Source organism: Sus scrofa, chromosome 1, assembly GCF_054392235.1.
Source record: "Sus scrofa isolate SSC_HxYL_T2T_F1_AM1 chromosome 1, Sscrofa_HxYL_maternal_Yorkshire_Landrace_v2.0, whole genome shotgun sequence".
NCBI lineage: Eukaryota > Metazoa > Chordata > Mammalia > Artiodactyla > Suidae > Sus > Sus scrofa.
Genome location: NC_139383.1, coordinates 122,700,191 through 122,719,906, shown reverse-complemented (window position 1 = coordinate 122,719,906; position 19,716 = coordinate 122,700,191). Strand labels below are relative to the sequence as shown.

The 19,716-nt window shown below is 35.0% G+C and overlaps 1 protein-coding gene across 1 annotated transcript in view; it reads right to left on the bottom strand.

Moving 5' to 3' along the window:
- ADAM10 (ADAM metallopeptidase domain 10) overlaps window positions 1-19,716 on the bottom strand; it is a 118,465-nt gene that overhangs the window by 13,648 nt on the left and 85,101 nt on the right. The window contains 8 exon segments of the mRNA NM_001130531.1: window positions 239-459; window positions 940-1,048; window positions 1,929-2,112; window positions 2,927-3,077; window positions 5,576-5,759; window positions 9,211-9,374; window positions 16,957-17,140; window positions 19,237-19,329. Of these exon segments, the coding sequence (NP_001124003.1) occupies window positions 239-459; window positions 940-1,048; window positions 1,929-2,112; window positions 2,927-3,077; window positions 5,576-5,759; window positions 9,211-9,374; window positions 16,957-17,140; window positions 19,237-19,329 (1,290 nt within the window).

The window sequence follows — 19,716 nt, the reverse complement described above, 5'->3', positions numbered from 1 at the left end:
AACTACAGACTGGGTACTACTGAAGTGTGTACTATTCAAAAGTATATGCTCATAAGTATATAAGCATACATATACTGACCCATGTAGTTCAAACTCATGTTGTTCAAGGGTCAATTATAATTCCAGCATAAACAGGAAAGAAGTGATTATCTCATAACATTGTGACCTATGACCAAGTAAAATTACGATAAAATCATTTTAAGATAAGGTTTCTTTATAAATAAAGACTATTACTTACCACGATCCATTCAGCTATGTTTTCATAGAGCTCTGGACTGAAAATTGCTTTTTTAAGCCTAGCTAGAGGACCGTCAGCATCTACTAATCTGCACCGCATGAAAACATCACAGTAGCCTCTGAAATCATTGCATGGGGATCCAGGTTGCAGGGTGATGGTTCGACCAAGGAAGTGCTTCTTCCACTTCTCAGACCCTGTACTGGCACAAGTTAATGGCTCCACTGGAAAAGAAATGCCACAGAGAAGATATGATCATTTTGAAGATCAGATTTCTATCAAGCTAGTTGGGGAGAGAGGGACGAAAAGAAAAAACTGCCTAAAATCATCACCATGACATATTACACAGACTTTTATTAGTTAGGCTGGATAACACCACTGGTAATTCACCTTAAATATTATAATATAAACAAATAACCAGCAACTCTCAACTCAGTCCCTACAGTGGCTTTAAAACCTTCTAACAGTTTTTATAGTAATTACTGCCATGATGCAGGCAGGTTTTGTCTAGTTTATCATTTTAAAAACACTATAAGGACCATAATACTAGAAATACAATGCTATGCCACATTTAAAAATTTCTCAAGAGGATCAGTTTAGTTTGAAATTTATCCCAACTATTTTTCAAAGTTTAACACTTAAAATTTAAGAGAAAATGAGGTTCTTAAAACAGATGTTATACTCTTGTATTTTAAAAGCCTTACTCTTCTTCATACAGCAGACATGGCATAATTCCTTATCATCTTTGCCATCAGAACTGGCACAGGTACACTCCTCCAAGCCGTATTTCTCACAGATAGAACCTGCACATTGCTGGGGGGTAAAAAGACCAATTATTTAATCCCTATATGGTCAAACCTCTTGTTCACAGTAATAAGACAGATATAAGCCTCCAAAGCTAAAAATAACTAAGTAGAAATACAAGCAGTGGGTGGTGAGAGGGGGAAAGCATAGATGAGCATAAGAAATGGACTGACCTTATAAACACATTTGAAGAAGAGTAAGTGCAAATATCAGATCTTTAAAGAAATAGTAACTTAAAATTCTAAACAAAAACATTAAAATTCTAAACAAAATAAAAACAAAGAGATTAGATGAGCATCAACTTTTTGTTGGTTATTATGGCTCCTTTATAAGAAGAGAAAAATAAAATTTTCCTCATATAGAGAAAAGTGATTATTTAGCCAAGAAATCTCTAAAGACTTCAAATCATAAGAAATGACCAAGAATTCTTCTACTTAGGCTATTCAAACATTGATTTATAAAACTTAAAACAGTACATGTCTAGTTATATAATTATTTTTCTCTAGAAATATATCAAACACATGCAGCAGAAAGGCAAAAGACAAGTCAATAACTAATCAAATGCCACCAGGCACTTCTGCCACATAATACATTCACAGCTTTGTGGGGAAGTAGATACAGATATTGAGACTGAAGCTGAGATTAATTACTTTAACTGTGCAGCTTTAGGTGTCAACAAACAATTAGTCTAAAGGCAGGTTTCAGAGTTCACTGGTGGCTCAGCAGGTAAAGGATCCAGTGTTGTCACTGCTGTGGCTGGGGTTCAATCCCTGACCTGGGAACTTCTGCATGCCACTAGGGTGGCCAAAAAAAAAAAAAAAAAAAAGTAAGTTCTTTGAAACTGAATAAAACCCCAAAAAACAAGAACACATATAAATCAAATGCTTACCCCATTAATGCATACTTGCGTATGCCTATTACAGTCTGTAAAGTTTGGTTTAGGATCAGATGCTGGGCAGAGAGCTGTGATGCCATTACATATTCCTTCTTTTGCACAGTCTGAATCATCCCGACACTTCTCAGTTTTGGATTTGAATTTACACTGTGCTGTGCAACAGGGACCTTGACTTGGACTAGAAGGAACATGGAAGTAAAAGTAAAGAAAGTTACTAGGATTTCCTTTTCTTAAACACAGACACAGTCCTAATTTTTAAATCACACATTTCATCTTTTAAGTGGTAAGTATGTTACTGTTGTACAACTTCAAAAATTAAAATAAGATGCTACTAAATTTCAATATTCTAATAAGTACAGAAAAAGTAAGTATCCTGTTTTTATAATGAAGGCATACTATATTCAGAATTCTTATTCTATTTCCCTTTAGTGGAAGGCTATAATGGAAAATGGATTAAATATTAGGCAAGACAGCATTGTTTTTCATAAATATACATTACTAATTTTATCATTTTTTTCTCACATTCATGCACTAAAATCAAACTAGAATACAAGAATAACCATTTTAAAAGTATTGCACAAACAATATTCTAGCACTTATACCTATCACTACCAAAATAATTTGACAAGTGAAATATCTATATGACACTAAGTTATAAGAGAGTATGGAATCCACATTATCTAAATATATAAAATTAAGATTCTAAATATGGATGAAAGCCACATTTTTTAAACTAGGAACTAAATAATACGCAATTTTATTCAGCATCCTTTGCATGTCCTTTTTCAACCACTCACACAAATTTCAATTTCAAATAGTTCAATCTGCCAACAAAGTTGCATTAAAAAATGCTACTCCAGAAAAACAAAACAACAACAAACAAAAACAAAGTTCCAAAACCATATGCATCTCTTAATCTCAGTTTTAAAACATCATAACTGCCTTCAGGTGACTTCATAGGAACATTAACATTACTGGGTTTAGCAAGATACCTGCACTCCTTTTCAGGTTTCAGCCTGCATTTTTTCCCCTCTGGCTGGTTTGCATCATAGCAGCACTCATCTTTACACTGGTCACTATAGCCACAATCACATTGTTCACCTTGCTCTACCATTCCATTTCCACAGATAGGCTGGCCAGATTCTGAAGAAAATAAACAAAACAAAGTATGCATTGTATGGAACATTAGTTTTACTTAAAACCAAAACTCTTTAAAGACTCATAACAAAAGGAGAAAGGAAAACTTTGAAGAAAAAGGTAAGTAAAACAAATTAGGAATCTGGAAATGAAGAGATCTCATATTAACAGTACTTCCGTCACCAACTAGCAATGCAGCCTTAGGCAAGTCACTTCACTTTTTGGGGCTGCAGTTTTTTTATCTGTACAGTGAGGGAGTTTGACCTTATGGTTCCTTCCGAGATCCCTTCCAAAAGTGGTAGCATTCTATTTAGGCTATGGACACTGAGCTTTATTGAACAATGGCTGTACTATGTATAGTACGTGAGTACAAAGTAAGTCAGTGCTTCATCAACCAGTAAAAAAAATTAAACCTTTTCTGTTAGAAAATTTCGAACCTACATAGAAGTAGTAAAAGAATAAGTACAATGAATTTCTATGTACCAATCACTCAGCTTAAACAACTATCAACAATACGCTGTAAACAACTCCATCTAACATATTCATCTGTTCGTAAAATATTCCAGAATGAATCTAACAGATAAGATTTTTTTTAAATCTAGCCACAATATCATTATCATACATAAAAAAGTAACAGTACGCTTAATAGCATCTAATAGCCAATTCACGTTTAATTTTTCTCAACTAACTCTTTACAATTGGTTTATGTGTACCAAGTTCCAAGCAAGCTTCCCCCAACCCCTCACCCCATGATTGCTTCTGGTTGACAGGTATCTTAAGTCTTTTAATATAGAATAGATTATGCCCTCTCTTTTTATTTTTACACTATTTGTTAAAGAAATTGCTTATTTTGTTCTATGGAGTTTCCCACATTCTACTTGGTTAACTGTCTCCTAGTCAGTAAGTAATTTTTTTTTAATGTAAATTAGTTTTGATCCTCAGCTAGACCAAGCTCCTTAAGATAAGCTAACTTATACCTTCTGTATTTCTAGAGTCTAACAATATTGGCTTAAATCTTGGTTCATTAGGGTTAGACTATCTGGTTTAAACACAGTGAATAATTCCAGAAAGCTTTTAAGCCTTATTTATTCATTTTTTGCTTGCTTGCTCTTTAGGGCTATACCCACAGCACATGAAAGTTCCCAGGCTAGGGGTCAAATCAGAGCAGTAGCTGCCAGCTTACGCCACAGCCACAGCAACGCAGGATTCAAGCCACGTATGCGACCTACACCACAGCTCACAGCAACACCAGATCCTTAAACCACTGAGCGGGGCTAGGGATCAGACCCGTGTCCTCATGGTACTAGTCAGGTCTGTTACTGATGAACCACAATGGGAACTCCAAGGTTCTTTTTTAAAGTTCTTTGATTTGACTCACAGACTTTGAAAAACTTGTGGTTTCTAAAGGAGACAGGTTGGGGGGGTAGGGGGAAGCGCTGGGGGTTTGGGATGGAAAGGCTATAAAATTAGGTTGTGATGATCATTGTATAACTATAAATGTAATAAATTCATTTTGTAAAATAAATAAATAAATAAACTCTCCAAAAAAAAAAAAAAAAAAGTTCTTTTAGTCAGTGAAGTTTAAAATTAGAACGGAAGGAGTTCCCGTCGTGGCGCAGTGGTTAACAAATCAGACTAGGAACCGTGAGGTTGCGGGTTCAATCCCTGGCCTTACTCAGTGGGTTAAGGATCCGGCGTTGCCGTGAGCTGTGGTGTAAGTTGCAGACACGGCTCGAATCCTGCGTTGCTGTGGCTCTGGCGTAGGCCATCGGCTACAGCTCTGATTTGACCCCTAGCCCGGGAACCTCCATATGCCGTGGGAAGCGGCCCTAGAAAGGCAAAAAGACCAAAAAAAAATAATAATAATAAAGTTGGAACTGGAGATCACAATATTATAAATCAACAATACTTCAATAAAACTTTTAAAAAAGAAAAAAATGGAATGCTATTCTTAGAACATAAAATCACAAAACATTAGCATGTGCAGAGAAATGAAAAGAATCAAATGTTTCATTTTAGAGAAAAGAAAACTAACTTTCAGAAAGTTTGTGACTTGATGGAAACCAGAGGCCCCAGTATGGACAAAATACCGACTCAACCTAGTTCTCCTAGACCTAAAATCTGATGCTCTTTATTTTCTACTACACCAAATCAATGTGGAAAATAGCTGTATCCCAAACTTCAAACTGAGAACTGAGTGAATAGAAGGGAACATACCTCAGGTGCAGGATCCCCAAACAAGGCACACCTGAAGCAAAAATGTTCTAGAAAGACTAGCTTTATATTCAGAGTTCATTCTTATCCTTAACCACATCAAATATTAAAGGAAATTTTAGAGGTAACTGAAGCTTCATACCTCACTTCATACAGCTGTGGCATAGGCCTGCAGCTGTAGCTCTAATTCAATCCCTAGCCTGGGAATTTTCATACACCATAGGTGCGGCCCTAAAAAAAAAGGCAAAAAAAAATATGTTCATAATAAAATGGTGGGAAAATATACATACCAACAAAACAGTTGTTTCTCTTCTTCTCAAGAACTTGACTTATATTTCTAATACTACAGAGTGAGAATTTATTGTTGTTAAGTTTGTCCCCAGATGTTGCTCTTGCATACATGATGTAATTGCCATTTTCTTTTTGTCCTAAATTCTTAGATTCTCCTGGAGTACACTCTGTTCCAGAATCATGCTGTCAAAAAGAATACAGAGTTACATAAACAAGAAGTAAAATAAGGTTTTCGGGTCATCTGATTAACTGTCATTTTCTCATCAGAAGAACAATGGAAGTTTGTGGACTCTACTTTAGAAGAGATCTTACAACTGTTTTAGATTATGAAAAGGAAGATAATTTCTCTTTTAGGAGCCGCTGTCTCAGAAAGGAAGAAAAAATTAAGTGAAGGTCTAACTGCAATGTACACCTTTGTTATTCTGATTTTGGGGGTGGGGGATTTATATAAATCTTTGATATATTCTGCAATTATTTCCTTTAATTGGATTCCCAGAGGTAGAGTTACTGAGTTTAAAGGTCAAACACTTTAAAGGTCTTAATATACATACTGCCAAACTTCTTGACAAAAGGCCATATTAATTTACATTATATAATAATGTGGATCAAGATTTCAATAGGCAGAGATGGACAGAACCGGCTTCCTGGCAGAAGTAAAATTTTTAAAAATTATTTCATTTAGTAAGGAAGGGGAAATAACACTGAAAATACACTTAGACCCAAATTATGAAAATCCCTAAATGCTAAGATAAGAAAGTATATCAGCAATACCAGCAGATAGTGAAAGTAAGGTTGTAAACAAAAGTGACATGATTAGAATGATCAGAATTATATCTAGACAAAGATTAACCTGCTAGGAGTACACACATAGTAAAACTTTCATACTGAGAGACAGGATTTTGTCTCATTTATGATTACAACCTCCCAGAACAAGATTTATAAAGTGGTAACAGTAAATGTGCAATAAACACTTGGGATAGGATAAACAGATACAAGAGATAAGAGTGAACCACTCAGAGAGAAAGTAACACTGACATAGTATAGATATATAACAAGAGAGATAAACACAGATTTTAGATAAAGATATCAAAGGAGAGAGGCTCAGGAGTTCATGGTCTGGCTGATCTCACTATTAAATTACTTAATAAATATTTTCTAACCACCTACTATCTATATGTATGGTATTACGAACAACATGCACAAAGGAATGAGGTGTATCTGAGCACAGGAGAATCATTAAAATAGTCTGGTATGATACGAAAAGACAGCAAGATAGGCGAAAAATGTTAACCAGTTTATCCATTAAACAATACGCAATAAGTAAGAGTGCATTAATATATTAAAAACACTCTCTAGTAAACACCTAGAAGATAGACTGGATGGGAAGTGAAAAGAGAATGGATTAGATATCCTACTTCAAATGGGGTTCATAGACCAGCAGCAGAACCATCACATGGGATGCTTAGAATCCCCATGCAGAACTTGTTTACTTGATTTCTAATAAAGGATAAATGCAGAATTTAAACCAAGCAAGTTTGGTTGTTTTTTCATTTTGTTTTGTCTTGTTTTGTTTGCTTTTTAGGGCCACACTCGTGACATATGGAAGTTCCCAGGCTAGGGGTTGAATCAGAGCTACAGCACTACAGCCACAGCAATGCAGGATGCAAGCCACATCTATGACCTACACAATAGCTCATGGCAACACCGGATCCTTAATCCACTGAGCAAGGCCAGGAATCAAACCTGCATCCTCATAGATCCTCGTCAGGCTGAGCCACGAAGGGAACTCCTACCAAGGAAGATTTTAAAGCCAACTTAATTTCCTTCAGCAACAAGTGAATTGTCAAAGGGCAGTGCATGCACATTTGTGGAAAAACAAAACTTAGAAACTCAGGCCCAGGCAAAGGCCCACCGAAACAGAATCTATATTTTAAGATCCTCAGTAATTTGTATGCACATTAAAATCTGAGAGGCCCTAGACTAACGAACAGAAGAGTAGTATGAAGGGTACTAACATTCCCTTGGTAAGAGTTGGATCTAGGTGATTGGGAGAGTAGAGGACATTTAATTGCCCTTGAAAATGCAAATTAACAGTTCTCTACCCATCTCCAAAATTTCAATTACTCTTTCAAGAGCAAATCACAAAAGCAGTCAAGAGGTAGAGAAATTAAACATATTTTAAGTACTTTATCCAAGAATGCTGATAATAATCTATCAATTTCTGATTGAGACTAGAAGAAGAAAGACTTGCAACTTAGTGAGAGGGTACTTATATTTTACAAATTGGGGGAAACATTAGATAAGAGAGGGCATTTGAGAATTTTAAACTATGAGAATAGAATTTTTTTCTAAACTCATAAAAAGTTCCATTTTTACAAGTGATAAGGTACAAGTAAAATGATTTATATATAGTTTTCAAATAAAATCTTCCCAAACTTGTTATTTTAAAAAGCCCCACCAAAACCATAAAGAGAGAGTATCTTTCAGTGTTTTATACTTTCATGTGTACTAATCTTTAGTTCACTGCAAAAGCAATACAATAGATGGGGTATTAAATAATATCAAAGAACTGTTCATTCTGTCAGGCATCATAAGCACACAGTGGTTGTAGAAGAGAATGTCTACTTTTTTAAGAAATGCATACTGAAATATATAAGGATAAGTTAATTAGCTTCTAGTATATCTTATAAAGAAAAAGAAATACAAAAGGAGCTGTAGCAAATCTTGATGCTTGTTGAATCTGAATCAGAAATTGGCAAATTGTAGCCTGCAGACTATTTTTATATGACCTAAGCTAAGTGTGGTTTTTCCACATTTAAAAGACTGTTAAAAAAAAAAAAAAAATCAACAAAGCCTAGTGGCTCAACAGGTTAAGAATCCAGCATTATCAATGCTATGGCTTGGGTCGCTGCAGTAGCATGGGTTCGATCCCTGGTCCTGGAACTTCTGCATGCTGTATGTGCAGTCAGAAAAAAAGAAAGAAAAACAGGCAACAGAGACCAAATGTTGCCCCTAAATCTAGAATGCTTACTAGTGGCCCCCTTACAGAAAGTTTGCTGATTCCTGTCCTGGATGATGAACGTAAGAGCTTGTTACACTATTTTTCTCTACCTTCATGTATGTTATGAAATTTTCATATTGAAAGATTTTAAAATATTTCACAGGAGAGACAAATATAATAAACTCCAATAATGTTTTAACAGAAACCAAGCAAAAAAACCACTCTACAATTTTCTAACATTCGAAATGTACTTTAAACAATGAAAAGTGATTCTCATTTAATACATATTTGTATTTTCTTTCTTTTTTTTCAACTGTCATTCCATAAATATTTGAATGAATTACATACTAGGTCCTGAATAATATCCTAGGGCCAGAAAACATAGAAGTGAATGAAACAGACAAAATTCCTTGACTTCATAAAATTCTGGCATTGTTGTGTTTCTTGTTTTAATTACAAATATTCTATCTCTTCCCTTTCATTATTATGGCTCAAATAGATTATTATGTTTTGACATATAAAAACAAACATTCGTGTGTACCCTTTTCCACCAAAACAGTAACAACAAAAATTACACAATAAGAGAGACAGATTAATAATTTTTTAAAAATTTAGTAATTAGGCAATACTTACTGGAGATCCAAAGTTATGTCCAACTTCATGAGCAAATGTAATGTGAGAAACTTTGGGGGGTACATGGGACCCATAGTTCTGAACAGTAATAATTCCAGTGTTTAAGGATTTCTTCTTACCATCTGAATAGAGCTTGCTTTTTTCACATATTCCTCCAGAGCTTCCTAATTCATAACAAAAGATGGCTAAAATTAGCATCTGTGTCCCCCCAAAATAATTTTCTAATATATGCTACATTAACTTGAGACATTTATTTTATATGTATTCTGAATCCAAAATTGCTACACCCATATATCAAATACTCTAAAGTTTCTTTGATTCAAGATTAGGAAGTCATTTCAAATACAAGTTTTAATGGCTCACATAAATCCCTACGATTGAATACGAAGCTCTTATAAAATGTTCCTCTTCATAATCACAATGTCCCCCAAATTTTGCTCCCATTAATTTAGCAAAAAAAAAAAAAAAAAAAAAAAAAATTTAAGATTCTGTTAAATTTAGGAGTTACTGTCATGGCTCAGTGGTAACGAACCCAATCCGGCCTTGCTCAGTTGGTCAAGGATCCAGGGCTGTGGCTCGGATCAAGCATTGCTGTGGCTGTGGCTGTGGTGTGGGCAGGCAGCTGTAGCTCCAATTTGACCCCTAGCCTGGGAACTTCCATGTGTTGTGGGTGTGGCCCTGAAAAGACAAAAAAAAAAAAAAGATTCTGTTAAATTTAAACATTTCAGCACTTACACTGGGTCAAAGTCTATATACCTTCTCATCTTTCAAAAATAAAATTTATATTTAAGATAAACAAAAGTTGAATAAAATATTGTCAAGGAGATTCTGAGCAAGTCACTTACACAAATAATAGCAGTGATGCACAGGAGTATTTCATTCCCCAAGAGGCAACATACAACGTAGTTTTAAAAAAAAGAAAAGAATTAGCGGATGCATGAGCTAGTGAGTGGGGGAAATAGAAAGAGGCTGACAGAAGTACAAACTTCCAGTTATAAGATGAATAAAGTCTGAGAATCTAATGTGTAACTCATGATGACTACAGCCGATAATACTGTATGGTATAAATGAAATTTGCCAAGAGAATAGAATTTTTTTTTTTTTTTTTTTTTGTCTTTTTGCTATTTCTTGGACAGCTCCCGCAGCATATGGAGTTTCCCAGGCTAGGGGTCTAATCGGAGCCGTAGCCACCAGCCTATGCCAGAGCCACAGCAACGCCGGATCCAAGCCTCGTCTGCAACCTACCCCACAGCTCGCGGCAACGGTGGATCGTTAACCCACTGAACAAGGGCAGGGACTGAACCCGCAACCTCATGGTTCCTAGTTGGATTCATTAACCACTGCGCCACGACGGGAACTCCGAGAATAGAATTTAAATGTTCACATACGTATACACAGAAAAGGAAAAAGGTAAATATGTGAGGTTATGGATGTATTAATTAACTTGGTAGGGGGAATTCTTTCACAATGTATACAAGTGCCAAATCATCACACTGTACCCTTTAAATATCTCAAACTTCACTTGTTGATTTTTATCTCAATAAAGCTTAAAAGAAAGAAAAGAATTATGTCAAGTGAGTTTAAAGAAGAAAAGGAGGGAGGGAAGGAGAAGACGTGGGACAGCAAAGAGCAACTGTGGCAAAATGTTAACTGATTATAAGGAATTCTCTGTTCTACTCTTGCAACTCTTTGGCAGATTTGAATTTTTTTTTTCAAAATAAAATTCAAAAAACTGAATTATGATTTTCCAATGTGTCTAGAGAATACTTTCAAATTTTAAAAGAAAACCTGCATTTTTATTTATATGATACATATCAAATAATTTTGTAGTTCACCTGTTCATTAACAGTTCCTAAACTTCAGAGCTTAATACCAAAATCAAAGTGCTTTCACTAAAGGCAGTATATTTAAGAAATTAGAAAAAGAACAACAGCAAATCAGAAACTGGCTAGCCAATCCATGTCTTTATGTACACTGCACAGAGAAGACCACAGTATTATCATTATTATTGTTGTTGTTGTTGTCGTTATTTCTTATGGCCACACCCCAGTATATGGAAGTTCCCTGACTAGGGATTGAATCATAGCCACAGCAACGAGGGATCCAAGCCACATCTGAGACCTATACCACAGCTTGCAGCAATGCTGGATCCTTAACCCACTAAACAAGGCCAGAGAGCAAACCCACATCCTCATGGATGCTAGTTGGGTTCATTACTGCTGGGCCACAATGGGAACTCCAAGACCACAGTATTTTAAATAGTCCTATTAAAGAATCTCAGCAAGTTCTTTGGTTTACATTCACATTTAAGAAGTTACTCTATTTGATTTTTTAAATGGAAATATAATCAAATGGATTAGGATATTCTGATAACTGATCAAATTATTTCAAATTAGTTTTCTATACACAATGTTACAACCAAGTTATTAAAGCATTTATAAAAATCTAACACTTAGAATCTCTAACAAAGCATATAATAGAAAGCAATTCAAAATAGATCTGTAAGAAGGGCATGACACTGCAATTGCTGCCTTGTTCCTTTTAATATCAGAAAGTAAACAGCAACAAATCATAAATGTAATTACTATTATGATACAATTTAAGAAGCTGAAACGATAACGTACTTCACAGAGAAGTAAACTGAAAGACCAAGTCATATGCAGATTTTAACCAGCAAAGGATTAAGAATTTTTATGATATTTAAAACTTACCTTTTTCTACACAGAAAAGTGAATAGAAAAGAAACAGCAAATGATTTATGAATATTTAATGTATTTTCTTAAGCTACTTCTACTTTTGGAGATGAGCCCTAATGACTATATCACTATTTCTAGAAACATTCAGAAAAGAAGTATTCAGAAAAGATCTGAATAAGCACTCTGTATACAATAATTATAGTCTACATATTATACGTTTAAGCAAATAGTAAATTAATATCCTGCCTTACCAAAGATTTGTCATATGCAAATTAGTCCAATGCAGTACTGCCAAATTGAATTAAGTATAGAAGACACCGCACTGCAAATCTTTATCAGTTAAAAAAAAAAAAAAGTAATGAGATCCTGCTGTATAGCACTGGAAACTATATCTAGTCACTTACGATGAAGCATGATAATGTGAGAAAAAGGAATGTTATGTGCATGTGTGCCTGGGTCACCTTGCTGTACAGTAGAAAACTGACAGAACACTATAAAGCAGCTATAATGGAAAAAAATAAAAATCACTAAATATAAAAAAAGTAAATAGCATATACTTAAGACTCTGATAATATCTTTTTCTGTATTTTTAAGGTCCATCTAGTTTAAGGAAAGATCATACATAAATTTGAGTGTATTCTTCTGAAATAGTCTTTGTATTTCATATTTTGTTTAATGTCTTAACTGCTTTTGGTTTTAATGACTATTGCTTACACAGGAAAGTTCAGTATTTGTTACAGACTAACAGCATATGCTAGAATAACTCAATTACACAGGAAGAAATAAAATACTATTTCCAATGTTATGATTTAACTTTTTAAATACTGCAATCAGTTTTGATATGCCAGAAACTCAATTATATCATAAATACCTACAGCTAAGCCCTAATTCAAGTTTAGTAACTGCTTTACCTTATAAATTTAAGATTTTACTACATATAATCATTCTTGAAAAACACAAACTATTCCATTACAATGAGAAGGATAAAACATTTTTGGAGTCAAAAGTAATTATTGATGGATGGATGAATCAAGGATCAACAAAGAAAAATGACATTTTTCTATCTATAGAATACTCTGAGAGTTAGTCACAAAATATTAGTCTTAAACTTTAAAAAGACTCCTCCAGGAGTTCCCGTCGTGGCTCAATCTGGTTAACAAATGGTTAACAAATCTGACTAGGAACCATGAGGTTGCATGTTCGAACCCTGGCCTTGCTCAGTGGGTTAAGAACAAAAACTATAAGGATAATATAATATTTGACAGAGTCCATAAATAGAGTTTTGATGTGAGCAGGCCTAAACACCTAAAACTTAACAGAAGAATTTGAGAGGCTGAGGGTTATCCTGAGAACCTCATGTTGAGCTCTTCTAATATGTAAAATCAAACTAAAATTTCTAACCTAAGAAAAACAAGAGACAATTTCTACCAACTGAAATGTTGCAAAAAATGTTCTTCACAAACAGTCAGAGGAATACTGAATGGTTCAGGAGGATTAGCTCTGGAGACAAATTTCAGAGCTAGCCTTTTTCAGGGACCTGGCCAAACTGATCACATTAAGATTGATAACAGGCGAGCAGAATGTGGCTTAACAAACCAAAACAAAAGGCCCCTCAAAAAGGCATGTTAGAAGGTATAACAAATGAGGTAGAACAAAGGGATCATCTAATATAAAGAATTACTTTAAGGAACCAATATTTCAGTCTCTAAATAAGAGGTTTATTTAAAGACTTATTTCAGTCTTTAAATAAGAGTTTCTAAATCAGAAGTTCTGTGTTTAACACAGAACTGTGCTTACATAAAAAAAAGTTCAGAGTAATCTTTCCAGATTCATATTCAAGACTAACTTTGTTTTGGAGACTAGACTCCTCTCTTTTGGGGGCACCATTTTAGGCCCATTAATTTCAAACGGAAGCCTCCAAGTCAGCCCAGATCACAAGCTGCTTCTACTTATTATGGAGTCGGGGCAGGAAGTGCCGTTTTTCTCATTAAGGAAACTGAAGGCAGTACCCAACTACAGTAAGAATTTTTAAAAAACAAATTAAAAAGCTGTGTAAAAACCCTTAAAGACAAACCTACCCTATTCAAACGTTTCAAACCTCATTGCTTTTCCTAGTTTAACTGAGTCTGTGAGGACTACAGCTAATAATTTGAGTAACTATGCTGGGAAAATTTACACAACAGTATCACAACAAAATCTCCTCCACCACCACATACTTGCATAGTGAAATATCTGCAGAGTTAAATGAAATTAAGCTAAATAATACAATGGAAATGAAATTAATTAGGGAAAAGAAAAATGAAAAAGACTAAGAAACAATAACAGATTACTAGCTGAACAGATCAACTATAACATACTATTTTTGAAAACAGAGTAACAGAAAGCATTACTAAAGATCTACATGCAGAAACATGAAGTCTCAAAGGAAAGGCAATGACAGTGAAATTACAGTGAAAATAAAAAAGTTCAAGCAATATGATTTACCTGAATTTATAGAGAGAACGACCTAGTATCCCAGCTCTCAGTCCAGTGCTCTTCTCCTTATGCCATGACAATTATCGAAAATGATGTCTAAATACTATAGAGTGGTACTACTTTATAACTCCTCTCTCTTAAGAAAGAAGGAAATAGATCCCATCTCTATTAGATGCAGGAAACATTTCAACTTCTTGTTAGGAATGTCTTGGGCAGGGTGGGAATGGGATGGGATGGGATGGGATTTTGGGGTTATCAGATGCAAACTATTACATTTAGAAAGGATAAGCAATGAGGTCCTACTGTACAACACAGGGAACAATATCCAGAGATCATGATGGAAGATAACATAAGAAAGACTGTGTGTGTGTGTGTGTGTGTGTACACGCGTATGACTGGGTCTCTGTTGTATAGAAGAAATTGGCACATTATAAATCAATTATACTTTAATAAATAATAAAAAATAAATCAAATGCCCCTCTCCCCAAAAAGAAAGAAAGAAATGCCTCAGGGAGAGAAAGGTAGGATGTTACATTATGTAACACCTAGTAAAATGCATTACACCTGAAGTCAAAAGGTCCAGATTCTCGGTTCTGTGTGATACTGGGTTGGTGACAAAGTCTCTGATCAAGTTTCCTCACCCATATAATGGAAGAAATATCTACACCTCATAAGGGAACTGAAATAGCCAGTAAGAGGAAATACATAAAATTCCCTAAAAAAATAAAATGTAAGTCAAATAAACTCAGTTTGGGTACTCTAAGGGCAAAGAGAAGTGAAGAAGAAAGGTGTCAAAGCAGACATCTTATTCCAGAAAAAGCTGGGTCAAAGGAACAAAGATCCCTTCTCTTTCCTACTCTGGATCCCATTCTTCTGTCTTGGCCTAGCCCCTACCCAGAAACTCTTAGAAAAAGGTTTCTGAGAGCTGGAGTTAGGGGTTTAACATAGAGCAAAGGAAAAGGGCATCAGATGAAGAACCCAGTGACAAAATATATGTGTACCATCGCTTTCAATCCAGAACTGTCTATTGCTGTTTCAGTAAAATAAGCAACATTTCATAAAATAAGATCCAGAGATCATAAAAAACTAGACACAAAAACTAATTGTCCCCAAACTCATAATCCCAGTCCAATCAGGAGAAAAACATGAGACAGATTGCAATAAAAGGGTACCCTATAATATACCTTACCGATATTCCTCAAGATTGTAAAAAGTTATGAAAAACAAGAAAAGTCTGAGAAATTAAGTACACTTTCAAATGTGGCAGAAAAACAAAAGCTTTGGAAATTGTAAAAAAGATATTCACTGATGGCTTAAAAAAAAAAAAAGAGCAAGAAATGTAAAAGCAAAAATACAGTACTAAAGACATTGAAATATGCAAAACAAATCAAAGACAAACTAAGAATAGGAACAGAAAAGCCTGTCTTACCCTGGATAAAGCAGAAGTTGATCCTTTTAAAAAGATAGAAATGATGCATCAGAAGAAGGAGAAATGCTGGATATAGCTCAGAAGATGACAAACTCCTGATCAAATTCTATATGGCAAAATTTATATTCAAAAAGTCCAGGATTATTATTTTTTTTTATTTTTTATTTTTTTGGTCTTTTTAGGGCCTCACCCATGGCATATGAAGGTTCCCAGGCTAGGAGTCAAATCAGAGCTGTAGGTGCCAGCTTACACCACAGCTCACAGCAATGCCAGATCCTTAACCCACTGAGTGAGGCCAGGGATCAAACCTGCGTCCTCATTGATGCTAGTCAGATTTCTTTCCACTGAGCCACAAAAGGAACTCCATTTTTTTTTGTTTGTTTGTTTTGCTTTTACTTTTATTTTTCCAGGATTCTTTCTACTCATTCTTCACTTAATAAATTTGCATTTTTCTAAACTAGGCTACCGGACTTATTATACTAATTATTATATCACCCCCCCCCACTCCCACTGCAATGAGATGGGGAGTATCCTATCCCAGCTTTCTCAAGGACAGTGGCTCTCACAGCTAAGGCAGAGACCCCAGCAGAATGTGAGCTCCTACGGTCAAGCCAGTGGAGCTGTGAGTACTGCAGCCTCATGCCCACACCTTTTTTCAGGCAACACTTCCCTTTTGTTAAAATAAAGGCTAAAAATAAAATAATAACAGTAAAGGTAGTCTTTTTTTCTTTCTACCTGCTGTTCCTGACCAGAGTCTCTCTGCTCCTTATCTCACTGCAGAACAGAAACAAAAACACAGTTTTCTCCTTTTGACTCTTAAGAACCTCTCCCCATTCCTACCCCCAAATTAATTACCTTTTGGGTAAAAATTAACATTTTGCTATCAGAAATAAGTACCACTTTTCCCCATAAAATTTCAGCTACTGAATGTACCAAATGTCAGGATATCTCCCTGTTACCACTCGTTCATTCATTTCAAAATAAAAAGCTGCTTCATCTATTTTTCCATTTATATTATGCTCATGAATTTTCCCTAATTCCAGTACTGTACAGGCATCACTTTCTCTTATACCTTGTAAAATTCAGCACATCCTAAAAATAGCTTTTGTTTCAAATAATAAATCATAACATATTGAGATAAGGTACCTGAAGGTGCTCCAACCCATGCCAGACCAAGGACACCATCATCAAAATCTCGGTCTGTGAAGACATAGGCCAAACAGTAGTCATCATGATTCTGCTCGGAATTCAATTCCAGAAACTTCTCCACACCAATATTTGGAAAACGGAAGGGATTTGTAGGGTCCTTCTCATCAGCAGTTGTGTTGATCTAAAATTAAAACAATGATTTTAACAAGCAACTAAAGTTAGGAGCACCCGCCTGAACAAAACGCTTGGCCCAAGGAAATCAGACCTTAATCTAAACAGTTATTCCCTGTCTCCATGTCCAAGCTGAAGGAAGGAGAAAAGGAAGGGAGGGAGGAAGGAAGGGAAGGATGGAAGAGAGGAGAATTAAAGCTGAATATTTTAAATTTCTGAGCAAGTATTCACTAGATTCCTGAACACTGAACACACTTGGGAAGGAAAAATAAGTTCTGCTTTCAAAATTTCTAATAAGGAAGTAGTTTCTCAAATTTAATCAACTGATCAGTCCCTTTTAGTGCTGATCTCCTACATATGGTGACAAGTATAAGAACATAAAACCCTATATTTCAGCTAATTAGTAGAACATAAAACAGACACTGAACCCAAGAATGTCAATTCAGCAGACAAATCATATTCTTGGTTCTCCTTGCCTAGGCAGTCACAAGTCAAGCCCAACTAACCTCAAGTTCAATTTTTTTCCCTGAATGTGAGCAAGGTTTTTTTTTTTTTTTTCCTCTCTGCCAATTCATTTCTCTTACTATTTCAAGCTGAGTTCCTCCAGAATGTTTCCTTCAACACTTGTACACATGTACTCCTGGTGCATGTTCCTCCTTCACAATGTGAAAAATAATCAGTTCTGATACCAACTTTCAACTAAACAAAGGTTTTCATTTATTAGTCCCTGCGTCCTTTCAAAGACCCCTGCCTATCCCTGCAAGTTCTAGAACAATTTAGTTTTTCCCAAGTCAGAAAAATTACATACAGACTGCTGATAAAGAATAAAAAGGAATATGTATGAAAGTAAACATTGCTTAGAAGGCAAATCTCAATTCACCGCAAATATGAGTAGTAACGGAAAGTTATAGCTAAATTGATACAATGAGAACTATAGGTCTTTTTAGGATACACATTCCTCAGTAAAACCAACAGGCTTAGAAACAGGATGGGTTTCTTAGAAACACCACTGAGGGCAAGTGCCTAAGGATATATTTGAGAACACCTGGTTCGTCCATTAACAATTAACTAAAAACAATTAATTATGGTCATCTAACACACAAAAAGAATCCCAAAACAAGAGCACTATATAAGTAGCCCATTAGAGACATGCTGCACATGGCTTTTCCCCATCAAATTCTCTGATGCTTCTGTAATACTGGTTACAAATAAAAATTGCACCTAAATTTTACCTATATTACAATGAAGTTAATTAATTAGAAATTAGATTCATTAATGGCATTAATATTTAAATATTCACTTATAAAATATAAATTTGAAATTATTTAATGGGTCACAAACTTCAACTAATGAGATTTAAACTAAAGTTTTAATTTCGGTTAAAGGCCTGAGAACAACTGTCACACTACCCATAATGCAAAGTGTCCTTTTTTGCAGGGGGCACACCATATGGAAGTTCCCACGCTAGAGGGAGAATCAGAGCTGTAGCTGCTGTCTTAAAGCACAGCCACAAAATGTGTTCTGCAGTTCTTTGGTGTTTCAGATAATGTTACTACAAAAAGGTTAAATTAGTTTAGAAAAGTATGAATTTCTTTCCCAAAGGATTTCTCAAAACTTGGGATACATTAATAAAATTTCAAGAGGAAAGAGTATTAAGTGTTTTTCTAACTTCTAATTTTATTTAATTACTCTATTCCCTCTGCCGGAACATCAAATGGGACACACTCTGAAATATACTGCATAAGATGAATCTGAAGAAACTGAGGAATAATATCAGGGTGGAAAAACGTCAAGCACTGTTATCTATAGTTACTAAGAGCGCTTTCTAACTGCTATGTTAATCGGATAGATAAAAAACAGTACTTTTTACCATACCTCTTTTACAGTCCAGATTAAAGCCCTATAGATTTCGTTCTTAAATCATAAACCCAGGTATCCCCTCTGTGTGTGTATAAAACCCAAGAGATAAATTGCATCAGTAAGCACAATTTAATTTAAACTACTTAACGCATAAAAATTAAGTTAAAACACAAGTATTTCTCTTTTCATAAACATGATCCTTATTGTTTCTCTTTGTTAATATTCTTAACTACTGAAATTCCTTACTCTTATGCGTTTCACCATGAAACTGATGTTACGGATTCCGGAGAAGTCTGTGGTCTGGTAAATTGTATCAATCGCTTTAACATGACTGGATATCTATTGATTCAAAAAAAAAAAAAAAGAACATTTTAGAGGCAATGTTGAAATGTGAAAAAGATAATGAATTTCCACTTCCAAAATCAAGAATTATTCATATTACACCACATTCAAATATTAAAATGTCTATATAATATATGAGATGAAAGGATTAAAAGACTAGTGAGCTAAAACAGAGAAGGGAAATTCATTGAGTTTTCCAGCCTTTTCTATAGCCAAAAACAAACATGCACTTAGCCTCAGACATATAAAACTTTGTTTCCTCAATCTATCCCACAATGTCACACCTCCATGCCTTTCACATGCTACTTCCTTATGTCTATGGTATTTATCCTTTAGACTCAGCTCAAATATCCTCTATGAATACTTTCCTGATGATACTAGGAC